Source organism: Sus scrofa, chromosome 13 (assembly GCF_000003025.6).
Source record: "Sus scrofa isolate TJ Tabasco breed Duroc chromosome 13, Sscrofa11.1, whole genome shotgun sequence".
In the NCBI taxonomy this organism is placed as follows: domain Eukaryota; kingdom Metazoa; phylum Chordata; class Mammalia; order Artiodactyla; family Suidae; genus Sus; species Sus scrofa.
This window is the reverse complement of record NC_010455.5, coordinates 95741615-95756604: the sequence shown is the minus strand read 5'-3', so window position 1 is coordinate 95756604 and position 14990 is coordinate 95741615. Positions and strand designations below refer to the sequence as shown.

The 14990-nt window shown below is 43.1% G+C and overlaps 1 protein-coding gene across 3 annotated transcripts in view; it reads right to left on the bottom strand.

Annotated features, from left to right (window-relative positions):
- GMPS (guanine monophosphate synthase) overlaps window positions 1-14263 on the bottom strand; it is a 78562-nt gene extending 64299 nt beyond the window's left edge. The window contains exon 1 of one of the 3 annotated variants that reach the window (XM_021069704.1): window positions 14164-14263. In XM_021069704.1, the coding sequence (XP_020925363.1) occupies window positions 14164-14208 (45 nt within the window). In that variant the 5' untranslated portion in view covers window positions 14209-14263. Of the gene's footprint in view, window positions 1-12515; window positions 12555-12712; window positions 13223-14163 lie in introns of those variants that run through there. The other 2 variants (XM_013982155.2, XM_021069705.1) reach the window with 2 other exon arrangements.

The window sequence follows — 14990 nt, the reverse complement described above, 5'->3', positions numbered from 1 at the left end:
GCCTGGGAACCTCCATATGCCGCGGGAGCGGCCCAAGAAATAGCAACAACAACAACAACAACCAAAAAAAAAAAGACAAAAAGACAAAAGACAAAAAACAGTAAGAGTTAATGTTTCAACCCAAAAAAACCAAAAAAAGTTTTCTTTGGCTACACCCATGGCATGTGGAAACTCCCAGAACAGGGACTGAACTTGAGCCATGGCTTTAACTAAGCCAAATCCTTAACAAGGCCACCAGGGAACTCAACAAAAATGTTTAAAACATCATGAAACCATAGTAATTTTCTGATTATAAGATTTCTTTGGGAGTTCCCGTCGTGGCGCAGCAGAAATGAATCTGACCAGGAAACAGGAGGTTGCACTTCGATCCCTGGCCTCGCTTAGTGGGTTAAGGATCCGGCGTTGCCATGAGCTATAGTGTGGGTCACAGACGTGGCTTGGATCTGGCATTGCTGTGGCTATGATATAGGCTGGCAGCTGTGGCTCCAACTGGACCCGTAGCCTGGGAACCTCCATATGCCATCGGTGCGGCCCTAAAACCAAAAAAAAAAAAAAAGAGAGAGAGAGAGAGATTGCTTTGCATGGCTTCTGCTTGCAAGATCATTTTTTTGTTTTGTTTTGTTTTTTTGTTTTTGTCTTTTTGCTATTTCTTGGGCCGCTCCCGCGGCATATGGAGGTTCCCAGGCTAGGGGTCCAATCGGAGCTGTAGCCACCGGCCTACACCAGAGCCACAACAACGCGGGATCCGAGCCGCGTCTGCAACCTACACCACAGCTCACGGCAACACTGGATCCTTAACCCACTGAGCAAGGGCAGGGACCGAACCCGCAACCTCATGGTTCCTAGTCGGATTCGTTAACCACTGCGCCACGACGGGAACTCCCAAGATCATTTTTATGATCATTTTATCATGCAGAAAGGACTGTTCCTTTAAATCAGTGAATTTTTGCTTAAATAAATGGATGGTTTTTTTTTTTTTTTTGGCCGCACCCACAGCATGCAGAAGTTTCCAGCCCAGGGACTAAATCCACAACACAGCAGTAAACCCAAGCCACAGCAGTAACAACGCCAGATCTTTAATGTACTGAGTCACCAGGGAACTTCAAATAAATGGATTTTTGTTTTGTTTTGTTTTTGTTTTGTTTTTCATCTTTTGTCCTTTTAGGGTCACACCCATGGCATATGGAGGTTCCCAGGCTAGGGATCTAATCAGAGCTGTTGTGGCCGGCCTATACCAGAGCCACAGCAATACCAGATCCGAGCCACATCTGCAACCTACACCACAGCTCATGGCAACACCAGATCCTTAACCCACTGAGTGAGGCCAGGGATCGAACCCAAAACCTCATGGTTCCTAGTCGGATTTGTTTCTACTGCGACACGATGGGAACTCCTCAAGTAAATGGATTTTAAAAGAAAATTCTACAGTTTTCTTAACGATGTTTTAAAAATGTTCAATCAAATGAAACTAGATCATTGAGGAAAACACTGAATTCTTAACCTCACTTTTTTCTACCTCAGCTATCATCTTGCCTATTTAGCACAAAGCTTCAACAACTCAGAGGAAAGCAAAAAGTTCAGCAGTAACAGTAAAAGTTTCTTTCCCTGAAATCCTTGAATCTATTTGCTCCTACTTTACATAGAATTGTAAAGTTTGGTCATTAGACTTCTAAGCCTTCAACGAATTAGAAAAAGCACCCTGATGAGAAAAATAGCTCATTACTCCATAGATAGTAGAGACAATTAAACATCAAAAGACAGTAAAACTTGTTTTATCTTTTTATAAAATCTACTTAAAAACTAAAGACGAAGGCTGAAGGTTTAAGGTTAACACCCCTCTCAACTGACCTGAGGTCATTAAATAAAGTGATGTTCATAAAGAAACTTTTAAGATAGCAAGAAAATAATATTCATGAAAAACTAAACTATACTCAAAACCCTATTTAAGAATAAGGCAAAGGATCTTAAAGATTCTGTAAAGATGGAGATGGCATCATTTTTGGATCTTCCTGAATCCTCACATCACTGACCAACCAGACAGTAAAACCAAAACCCAAGACATATATCATAGAACTAAACGACAAGTTATTCCCTCAAGAAACCCAAAATACAGGCTGTTGGGAACAAACTACCAGCCACAATCCCTATTGTTACAGCATGGGAAGCAACTAGGTCTCATTAAAGAACTTGAGAACAGGAGAATTACAAAATAACTAACAGGTACTAGCTAGAAAGGACAGGGGACAATTTAAGAACAGCACCTGGACAGAGGTTTGCCTACTCCAATGGTGCACAGGTGTCAAGAGAACCCAAGGTAAGGCCTGAAGGATAGACTGGGTTTAATTTCCATGAACTTTTGAAACTGACAGGCAAGAACATCCTTCCAGCTCAGGGCTCACAATAAGAAGCAACTGCTGGGAGGAAGAGTCAAAATTAAGTAGGATAGGAGTTTCCATGTGGTATAGTGGGTTAAGGATCCAGCAATGTCACTATAGTGGCTCAGGTTGCTACTGTGGCACAGGTTCAATTCCTGGCTCAGGAACTTCCACATGCCATGGGTGGGACCCCCCCAAAAAAAAGTAGGATAAGGACAAAGGAAAAAGAAAATACAAGGGCCAGACTAAAGTAGAGAGAGGAATCAGTATCAGGAACTCTCAGTAAACAAACTGCCATAATTTTAACAAAAGAGTGAACTCTTATCAAGTAGTAGAGGTTTCCTGAAGATTCATTCTAAAATTCAAGAAATTAAACTTGCATGAAAAACAGCATACATAGATGTTAAATCCCATACAAAATTACTAAAGTAAAAAGGGCAATAAGGAATAGAACAGTATCTCTAAAGAGAGCAAGACAGACAAACTCAAGTAACAGATCAAAACTGGAATACACTATTTCTAAATGCGCTAAGAGTATGAAGAAAACAATGCTAGGTATGAAAGAATATGGGTCGGAATTAGACTACAAAATCAGAAATGAATGACCAATCCCAAGACACACTCAGTATTATCGGGCTTTAAAGAAAAAAGTCTTAGAATATCTTGGATGAAAAGTGCACAACGGAGTCCCCATTGTGGTTCAGTGAAAACGTATCTGACTAGCATTCATGAGGACACACGTTCAACCCCTGACCTCACTCAGTGGGTTAAGGATCCGGCGTTGCCTGTGAGCTGTGGTGTAGGTCGAAGATGAGGCTCAGATCCCACATTGCTGTGGCACAGGCCAGCAGCTACAGCTCCTATTTGATCCCTTGGCTGGGAAACTCCATGTGCCGCAGATGTGGCCCTAAAAAGCAAAAAGAAAAAAAAAAAAGTGCATGACTTAAAATTCACTCAACTACACATTTGTTGCGTGTGGTTTTCTTTACCTGCGTTTTATTTTACAATAAAGATTTTTTAAATAAAGCTAAAGAAAGGAACACTTTGTACCTATTATTTCAGGTGCTTTACATATTTTCTTATCCATAATATATTTGTTTTACAAATGAAAATGTCACTTGCTTAGGGATAGGACTAAAATGTAGGTCTTTTCGAACCCCAAAACAATGAGCACTACAGAAGGAAAGTGGGTAAATATGCATTATATTTTTGGAAGACTACATTCAAAATTATTTTTTTTCATATTTTCGTACTTAAAAAGGGTAAGCTTTACTTTAAAAAGTTTGTTTACATGAGTGAAATGATGTTTCATTAATGTCTGAGAAAAATAATATTATACTGTATAAATGATTCTGGAAACAGAACTTTATCAATACCAAACTTATTCAGATAATGCCTTTTAAAAGGCCTTTCAAATTTTAAGGCCTTCATTTGTCAAAATAAAATTAAAAAGTTTTAGGGTCAAAAAAAATTTTTAAAAACACACCTACACACATTTTAGTGATCTGGGATTCTCAACTACCCAAAATAATTCTTTCATTACCAAACTTTGACCACATTTATCTATGTAATCTCACCACACCTTTTTTTAAAAAAAAGTACATTTTCTTTACAAAATTATCCAACACCTCAGGTACTTCAGATAAATCAACTTCACTGAAGATTTTTCATAAGAGGCCACCACCTCTCACATACAACACTCAATAACATTTGAGCCTACAACTAAAGGGTTAAATTAAAGAATTCGTTATATTCTTTTATTTTGAAATATTTTGTACCTACAAAAAGTTGATAGTATGGTACTATAAACAGTATCCTCCACCTAAATTTAACAATTAGTAACATTTTGTCACATTTGCTTTATTTCTATCTATATATCCTTTTTTCCTCAACAACTGGAATGTAAATTGTAGATTTCATTCCCCAAAAACCTTTTCACCCTGTACCCCTACAAACATGGACATTCTCCTATATAACTACCATTAGCACACCCAAGAAATTTAACAATGATACTATCTATACACAAATTTCCCCAAATGTCACAAATACTTTAATGGCTTTTTAAAAACAATTCCTGGAGTTCCCATTCTAGCTCAGCAGAAACAAATCTGACTAGCATTCATGAGGACACAGGCCTGATCCCTGGCTTCACTCAATGGGTTAAGGATCTGGTGTTGCTGTGAGCTGTGGTGCATGTCACAGACGTGGATTTGATCCCGAGTGGCTGTGGTGTAGGCCGGCAGCTATAGCTCCGGTTGGACCCCTAGCCTGGGAACCTCCATATGCCACAGGTTCGGCCCTAAAAAGACAAAAATAAAAATAAAAAATAACAACAATTTCAGGGGTTCCTGTCATGGCTCAGCAGAAACCAATCTGACTGGCACCCATGAGAACACAGGTCCGATTCTTGGCCTCACTCAGTGGGTTAAGGTTCTGGTATTGCTATGGCTGTGGCATAGACGGTTAACTTCAGCTCTGATTGGACTCCTAGCCTGGGAACCTCCATATGCCATGGGTGTGGCCCTAAAAAGACAAAAGACCAAAAAATAAAAATAAAAAATAAAAAAATTCCAGATCCCTATTCAAAAACCACACTCTGCACACATATTAATTTCGAACTACTCACCTCCTCACCTTTTTATGGTCCTTCAGGACAGTGACATTTTTAAATGTTCAGAGTAGCTTTTTGGAGATGACCCACAGCCAAGATCAGTTTGTTGCCTCATGACTAGATTCTAGATAAACTTTCTCTTTGGCAGCAATTCTACATTGGTGAGTTCACATCATCTTCTCCTGATGTGATACAATGGCCACAACACAGTGTCATTTTATTCTACCACTGGTGACACTGACTTTGGTCACTTGTTTAACATGATTGTGTGCTTAAAAAAAGAAAATCTGGGAGTTCCTTCTGTGGCTCAGCAGTAATGAACCTGACTAGTATTCATGAGGACACAGGTTTGATCCCTGGCCCCACTCAGTGGGATAAGGATCCAGCATTGCTGAGAGCTGCAGGTATATCACAGACCGGCTCAGATCCTATGTGGCTGCGGTATAAGCTGGCAGCTTCAGCTCTGATTTAACTCCTATCCTGGGAAGTTTCATATGCTCTGAGTGTGTCCCTAAAAAGACAGAAAAGGAAAAAAAGAAAAGAAAACCTGAGTCAAGTTCTCCCTCTGCTTAAAGCCCTACAGTTTTATCTCCTTAAAATACAATTTAATAAAATCCAAGATAATCCCTATGAGGTCTTGGCCTACTTTTTAACCTCAACTGTTCTTTCATGCTCTCCATGGTCCTACAAAGTAGTATGCTGTCTCTCTTGAAACAATCTCAAACATGTCAAGTGAAAATCAGACATCTCTGAAATGTTTTATCTTAAATTTCCCATTAGCGCCCAATGACAAAGCTGTTACTGCCATGGGCAAGGATACATATAATTTGACATAAAGGGAAAAGTGATTCCTACGATCACTCAGTAAATTCCCCTTAGAGCAGAAAAGTGCCCTAAGAGTTCAGGGAAAGAAACATAGATGAGCTTGGCTAAAATTCATCTAGAATAGACATGCTAGAGCTTTATATAATTCACCAAGTATTTTAGATATCTCTATGCATTCTATGAACAGTTGAGTAAGATCCCTGGAAGTATAGAGGTTTGTTATTCCTAGTGGTATGACTGAACAAGTGCAAACCTTAACATTTTACCAGTAAAACATTTTTAAAAACCATTCAAGGATGGAGTTCTGGTTATTACCTAAAAAACTTCTATTGACATAATATTCTGGCAAGATCAAGGAAGTGCTAGAGTCAAAAATTCCAGGAGTTGTCAATGGCTTCAGAAAAAAAATCCCAGAAGTAACCTAGCACTCTCCAGAAATAATGAATCATAAAAATTCTTGATGGTATAAAAGACATGTGGGGAGTTCCCATCATGACACAGTGTAAACGAATCTGACTAGGAACCATGAAGTTGTGAGTTCTATCCCTGGCCTCGCTCAGTGGGTTAAGGATCTGGTGTTGCCATGAGCTGTGGTGTAGGTCACAGATGCAGCTTGGCTCTGGCGTTGCTGTGGCTGTGGCACAGGCCGGAGGCAACAGGTCCAATTAGACCCCTAACCTGGGAACCTCCATAGGCTGTGGGAGCAGCCCTCAAAAGACAAAAGACAAGACAAAAAAAAAAAAAAGACATGTGGGAAAAATAGGATCTGGACAACTCAAGTCAAGAAGTAACTCAGCTACCATATAATACCACTTACATGTGGAGTCTAAAATATGGCAAAAATGAAGTTATCTACAAAACAAATAGACTCACATAGAGAACAGACTTGTGGTTGTCAAGTGGGAGGGTGGGGGGAGGGAGTGGCACAGACTCAGAGTTTGGGGTTAGTAAATGCGTTATATTACATTTAGAATGGATAAGCAATGATGTCCTACTATACAGCACAGGAAACTATATCCAGTCTCTTGGGAAAGACCACTAATGGAAGATAATATAAGAAAGGGAATGTGTATACACAAATACATATGACTGGGTCACTCTGCTGTACAGCAGAAACTGGCACAACATTGTAAATCAACTTACTTTTATTTATTTATTTATGCATGGTTTTTAGGGCCACACCCAAGGCATATGGAGGTTCCCAGGTTAGGGGCAGAAATTGGAGCTGTAGCTGCTGGCCTACATCACAGCCATAGCAACTTGGGATCCAAGCCACGTGTACAACCTACACCACAGCTCACAGCAATGCCAGATCCTTAACCCACTGAGCAGGGCAAGGGATCGAACCCAAGTCCTCATGGATACTAGTTGGGTTTGTTACCACTGAGCCATGATGGGATCTCCAAATTTTAAATACACGTCACTAGAAAAATCAAGATCAATCTCAGGATGATATATACTCTTTAACTGGAGTGACCATATGACCCTGCTTATCCAGGACTGTCCTAATTTACACCTGTTATTCCCACACTTCAACATTTGTCTCATGGTTTTCATTCTTCAACATATTGTGAATAACTGCATTAAAAGAAGACAGATGGTTTCTTATACTTCCACTTTGTACTTCTACCTTCTACAATGGCTTTGTCTAGTATTCTGTAGAGTGTAGGTGGGACTAACAGATTTCTCACTTTAACTTCAGGTTCAATCTAAAAGCCAACCACTGAGAATCCATTTTTCCCTCCTGATCCTTTCCTGATAAATGAAGTACACGTGGACAGTAACATCTAGGGATAGCTAACTCTATCTAGTTGTGGGTGCTGGTAGAAGAAATGTTTGAAGCTGCTGTCCCCATCAGCCACCTGGTGCACTTGCCAGCTGTGCCACAGCCACTCCTCAGCTTGCAAGATGCCCAAAACCTCCAAGCCTCCATCAGCTGAATCTGTGGGATATGTAAGGTGTTTGTGAAATATACATAGGAAAGAGACTCTGTGTGTTCTTGTGCATAATGTTGAGAGAAGAGTAATGTGAACACTTACGCCACAGTTTTGCCACTAATTTAATTAGATTTAGACAACACAACAAAATATTTTGCTTGCTAACATTTTACAGCAATTATTGTATATTTAAACTACCTTTAGCATCTCCCTTTATGCTCAAGTGTCCCACTTTACACAAAGAGTGTATGGTCACATTACTATAACCAAACCTTATTTCCTATTAAGACATTGTAGACTGTATTACAGAGCGCATAGACCTAATTACATAAAGTATCTCCTGGGTCTTCAACATCATGAACCCAAAGGAATGGCAAGGGCCAGTCAACAAGAAATCCAACTAACATCACACCACTACTATAGTAAAGCTGTTTTCTGAACCACTGTGATTCTTGAACAAATACAAAAGAAAATCTCTAATCTTTCACAATAAGCATGAAAAAAGAATATTCTACACATCCTAGAACTATATATGTGATACAAATATTCTAAATTCTATGAAACAAACACTTTTTGTTTTGCTATTTCTTGGGCCGCTTCCGCAGCACATGGAGAGTTCCAGGCTAGGGGTCGAATCGGAGCAGAAGCCACCAGTCTATGCCAGAGCCACAGCAACGCGGGATCCGAGCCGCGTCTGCAACCTACACCACAGCTCACGACAACGCCGTATCGTTAACCCACTGAGCAAGGGCAGGAGCCGAACCCACAACCTCATGGTTCCTAGTCGGATTCCTTAACCACTGAGCCACTAGGGGAACTCCAACAATCACTTTTTTATTCACAAAGTGCTTCATAATCATTTGTATTAACCCTGAGGACTTCACTTTTTTTAAGCATTAACAGAGTTCTGGTTAGAAGGAGGCATGAAAACAGTTTGAGTACCATAACAAAGGAAAACATCTTTGTGGATAGCAAACAATTATTCATTACTTCAAACAGCATCCTTTAAAATACAATTCATTAACCAGCCTTAGTAAAGTATCAAACACATTTGAACAAGTATAGGACAAATTTACATTTTTTAAAAATTATTAAACCATAATTCTTTTCCTTAAGTGAGAAGTTGGCCCTTGTGAGATTCCTGGAGGAATTTCAAAACCTTTCAAGTCTAAGAACAGAAAACAATAAAAACCGTTCCTTTTGCCTGTAAGAGCACTTCCATTCTAGATGAATACCTTAACAGATGGAACAAAATTTGAAGGAAAAAAAAATTCATCTATGACCTTTGAAAAAAAATGTGCTATAGGGTTATCATAAAAAATAGTTGTTCAATTCTCAATACATCCCACATAAAAATCTCAGGTCATCTTTCCATTCAATTCAAAAACTTAAATTTTAAAAGGACAAATTTAAATTTTCAACATTAGATGTCATTAAAGATTCTATATTACATGCCATCAATGTGTATTTATTTAAAAAAAAAATTTTAGGAGTTTCCGTCGTGGCTCGGTGGAAACAAATCTGACTAGCATCCATGAGGATGCAAGGTTCAATCTCTGTCCTCATTCAGTGAGTTAAGGATCTGGCGTTGCCATGAGCTGTAGTGTAGGTTGCAGACGCAGCTTGGATCTGGTGTTGCTGTGGCTGTGTAGCCAGCAGCTGTAGCTGATTCGACCCCTAACCTGGGAACCTCCATATGCCACGGGTGCAGCCCTGAAGAAAAAATGAAAAAAACAAACCCACAAAACTACGAATCAAGTATGATATATCCTAGTGGACATCTCAGTGAAGACGGTGGGGTAGATTCTACTTCTACTCCAACCAGAAGAGTCTAAGGCTTAGCTGGGACCCAAAGTGGGAAACTTGACAAGGAGCCCAAAGATCATTACTCTCATAATCTTGTCTTAGTAAAACTGAAAAAAGTTACTATATCTAATACTTGCTGTATACATATACTCATCTAAAACACTGAATAGTTGTAAAACCTTTTTAAAGAAAAGCTGTCCATACCCCTGTTTATATGACGTTAACTAAATAACATTATATCAGCTCTTTAAGGAAACAATAATCTCTGCCTTGTATGGTTAACTTAGGTAGCCCTGAAGAATAAGAAAAGCCTAATCCTAGCTGTTTTTTCAGTTTAGGAAGTTAGAACACCTAAAGGTCCTTTCCAGCTCTAAAATGATACTCTGTGGATAAAACTAATGCAAACAGCCCAAACACTTTTACAGAAGTTAGGTAGGTCTCACCCTAATTTCTACCATGCAGAAACATCATTTTAGAAAACTCTTAAGAACACAAAAATATACCACAATAGGAAATCAAAATCAGCTCTTTCTCCACTTTATCAACTGTGATTTGCATACCACTGTCAGAGGCACAACAGATGTATAAAGTAAGCTTGGGGAGCTCCCGTCGTGGCGCAGTGGTTAACGAATCCGACCAGGAACCATGAAGTTGCGGGTTTGATCCCTGACCTCGATCATTGGGTTATGGATCTGGCGTTGCTGTGAGCTGTGGTGTAGGTTGCAGACGCGGCTCGGATCCCGCGTTGCTGTGGCTCTGGCGTAGGCCGGAGGCTAGAGCTCTGATTCAACCCCTAGCCTGGGAACCTCCATATGCCGCGGGAGCGGCCCAAGAAATAGCAACAACAACAACAAAAAGACAAAAAAAGACAAATAAATAAATAAATAAATAAAGTAAGCTTGGGTCCAGTAGAGAAATCACACCAGAGGGAAAGGTGATTCAGTGGTAAGCTATGGAAAATAGATGCCTACTCAGATTTCCAGGTGGACCTCTCAGAATATTTCACCTACTTTACTCAGCATATTCCCCCATATTTAATCACCTCTTTATTTGAAATGTTTCTTATGATGAATGACATACCATGGTTTAATTAAAGGGTTTTTTTCCCACCTTAGAAGTACATGAGATAATCACAGATTGAACAAAATGTTACTTTCCCAGATTGCTTCTCTTGAAAATGCTTTTAATTTGGTTTTCAACTAATTGTTAGTAAAGTTAAAAAAAAAAAAAAAAAAGACACGTGCTTGATTATGCTCCAAAACATAAAGGTCCTTGAAATAAAAAGAAATTAATCAGCAATTCATTCACCTGAGTCTCAAATATATCAAACCAATGAAAATCCTCTCTAAAATTCAAGTTGCACAAAACAAAGAAATGCCAGCTAGGAAAAATAGTGTATATTCTATACCCCTGAATCAGATAAAGGAATTTTCGAAATTGAATCTAACTTTCTGCTATCCCTTAATTTTGTGAAAACACGGTTTTCAAATCAGCACATTATTTTTCAGTCTGTAAATTAGGTTTGAATCCTAATAATACAGTCATTTCCTCTGCCAGCACAGAGATGAATCTTTTCAATGACTTTAAGGTTCAAATTAAAGAGAAAAAGAATGCTTTTTAACAGGAAAGTTAAGTTCAGAAAAGAACCGTACATTGAGGTTTACATCCGCTTCTGAGGTCAAAAACTAAAGGTTAGAGTGTCTTTATTCACCTTTATAATCCTGAGAAAGAGCTCCAACTAGTCTGAACATCTGTTTCCTCGGTTTATCTACTACCATTTAGTCTTTACTCATTTGTTCGATAAACACTTTTTGAATGTTTAATAGAGACTAAGCAATTACTCATGGAGAGGACCCACTAAAACGTGACTTAGACACCACCTTTATAAAGGAATATCGCCTTAAAAGGCACTATTACTTGACTCAGACTACCAATTCCCACCTGACGTTTAAAATTCCACACACCTGAATGAAATGTAATCAAGTAATTTCTAAAGCCAGGCACTGAACACCAAACCGTAGAGGAGATACATCTCGCTTAAGTAAATCCCAATTCAAAACCACAACAGTTTCCCGCTGACAAAACCGACTTTGTGCGGGTCTGAAAGAACTCCAGGCTAACACAGAAGTGAAAGCGAAGGTGCTCAATTCAGAAACGAGAAGGAAGAAGAGGGACTAAAGAAAAAGTGAGTCTGAGGCGACGAGAAACGCAGCGGCGGCCCAAACGTGCTCTCCCCACTTGGCACACCCGAGTTAACAACTTCTCCCGCACCCACGACTGCGACTTCCTCGGCCCTCGCGCGCGGGGCCAGCGGCCTGCGTCCCGGAGGGGTCTCCTCAAGGCCGGGAGCGGGTCCTACCTCAAACTAACGTGAATAATAAGGCAGGAGCGGAGTGGGGGCGGGGCTGGACACACGCTTCTTCCCTCGGAGAAGGATGGGGGGAGGGGACCGGAGTGAGCGACCCTCCGGCCGCGGGCCCCAAGCCGGGGAGGGTGTTGACGCGGGCGGGGGCGAGGCGGGCTCTGCAGTCTGCGGCTTCACCGAGGACCGGCCCCGCCGCGGACCCCAAGGCCGACATGGGGGACCTGGGCGAGTCACGCCGAGGGCAGGCGGGAAACGAGGTGGCGGGAAGACCGGAGGCCGGCCCAGATGAAACGCCTCTCGCGAGGCCCCGACCCTGCCCTGCCTTCCGCGGCCCCGGGAGCTCCACAAAAAGACCCCCCAAGCTCCCGAAGGGGCGGGGTGAAGGCTGACGAAGCCCCCCCGGTGCGCTCTCTCTCTCACACACCCGCACACATACTCGCCTCCCGACCCCCACCCTCAGGCCGCGCTCCCCGCCCCACAGCTGCGCGGGGGAGGCGGGGGCCAGCCGCGCGGTCGCGGGAAGCTGACGCCCTCCCCGACGCCCGGAGCTCGGCTGGTCCAGGAACCCCGACACGCAGACAAAATCAACAAAGCACCTGCCACTCCCGAGGAGAAAACATGCCACAGGCCCCGACCGGGGACTCTCCGACGCGCCGCTGCCCGGGCCGCAGGGCTGCGCTGGCGGGCTAGGGGGAGGAGGCGAGGAAGGGCCCCGCGCGGTGGCTCCCCGGCTCTGGAGTCTCGCCTCCGCCCGGAAGCGGTGAGGCAGGGACCCCCCACGCCAGAGACTGACCTTGGAGTCTCCGTTGCAGAGAGCCATCGGGGCTGGGGCCGCGGCGGCAGCAGCGGCCAGAGATGAGACGGGGCGGGAGAGGGCCGGTGGGGTCGACGCCACCGGCGGGACTGAGGGGGAGGCCTGGTAGAGGAGCGGGCTGGCAGGCGGCGCACAAGGAGCGGGTCTCCGGCGAAGCGCCGAATCTAGCAGCAGCCAGCAGCAGCGGAGTGCGGGCCCCTACGCCGCGGGAGAGGAGACCAGCAACGCGCACGCTGCCCCCGCCTCCTGCTTCCGCCCGGGCCGGCCACTGGGAGGAGCCAGAGCCTGTTCGGCCAGGCAACTGAGCCGCCAACTACGCTAAGCTGCCACCTCCGCCGCGGCTGCCAAATAAACCCGCCTTCGGAGGTGGGGACTTCGGCGTCCTGCCCCGCCTTCAGTTCCGCCCCCGCCGCTGAGGCCCGCCCCCGGGAAAAGAAACCTCCCCGTCTCTGGCCTGCCTGCCCACGAGAGGAGGGGCCTTCGGTGCCTGGTCCCGCCCCCTCCCCTATCTAGCCCGCCCTTGGAAGGAGGAGCCTGCGGCGCCCAGTCTAATATCCCTGTCCCTCCCCTGCATCCCGAAGCCGGCCCTGAGAGGAGGAGTTGGTTTCGCCCAGCCCCACCCCCGCCACGAAAGCCGGCCTTGCTGCTAAATCCGAGCCAGCCGCCTTTGGCACTGTGGAAGAGGCTTCCAGAGAGCTGGGTCATTGGGGGAACTCTTATAGGGTGGTGCGGCCTCATCTCAAGTTGCGGGTCAAGGGGAAGGCCAAGGATGCTTTGAAGAGTTTCGTGGTGACATCGCTGTGAACGTAAAAGCGATGTTTGACCACTTAGATCCCTTAAAAGTTGTACAGCGGGTGCAGAATTTCCAAAAGGAAGGGATTTGGGAACAGCATTCTGGTGGGAAACTGGGTCAGAGGACTAAAGCTCTGTTTGCACAGCAATATTTATATTTGGATTGTTTATGGGGAAGGGGCTGCAGTCTTTCCAGCTATTCCTTGGCACCCGTCAATGCAAGGTATTACAGTACCTTGAATTTGGTCACCTGGGGGTCTAAATCAGGGTTAAGGAATAAATTATAACACTTGGAATCTTTCGCTTTACATGCCTTTTAAAAATATTCCGTTATTATAATGCAGTCTACATTTGCTGATCTTATGCTGTGTCAGGCAGGTAAGGAGCTAGAGTGAGAAAACCGTGACTTCCAAAAACTCTTTTTATTCTAACTAATCCCACAGAAGTAATGCAGTAGGATTGATGTTCTTATCTACTGTTACTAATGAAAAAAATTGACTCAGTGAGATTATATGCTTCTGCCTCTCTATATAAGAGAGAAGGGGCACCTGATCTGGGAAAGGATAGATAGTAAAATATATATGGGAACAAAAGACTCAAGGCCCTCTTGGGCTTCTAACTTAAAGTATTTTACTTACCTTTTTTTGTGGTGAGAAATGGATAGTTGAACTTTCTAAAGCCATGGAGACTGGTTCTCTTGGTAGGTCTGGATGAACAATCCAGAGAACTGTGTAGTAACCAATAGGAGAAATGCATCAACATCTACCTGGAATGGAATGGAATGTGATGTCCCAGCATTAAGGATTGGCTGACTACCATTTGTATTAGATAATGCCTAATTTAAATATATTCTAGTGGTCTCAGGTTTATGGCTAAGTCCGCATGTACCAGAATCCTTACACCATCTTTGTAAGGGAATACAGCCTGAAAAGTCACACTACCAGACATAGAGCCTATTAAGGTGTTTTTAATAGCTCTTTTTTGAGCTCCTGGCCCATGTTTCTGAACATCCCCAGTTCAATGTCATAATGGGTCCCAAACTCAAGTCCAAAACAAAACTTTGCTCAAGACTATTTTTGCTAATTTTCTGTTAATTTGTTCTATCAATTATTGAAAGAGGGGAACTAATATTTCCAACCCTAATTGTGATTTTACTAACTTCTCCTTACAGTTCTATGAGTATTTGCTTTGTGTATTTTGAAACTCTGTTTTTATGGTCATAAATGTTTAGAAATAGTTCCCATCATGGCGCAGTGGTTAACGAACCCGACCAGGAACCATGAGGTTGCGGGTTCGGTCCCTGCCCTTGCTCAGTGGGTTAACGATCCGGCGTTGCCGTGAGCTGTGGTGTAGGTTGCAGACGCGGCTCGGATCCTGCGTTGCTGTGGCTCTGGCGTAGGCTGGCAGCCACAGCTCCGATTAGACCCCTAGCCTGGGAACCTCCATATGCCACAGGAGTGGCCCA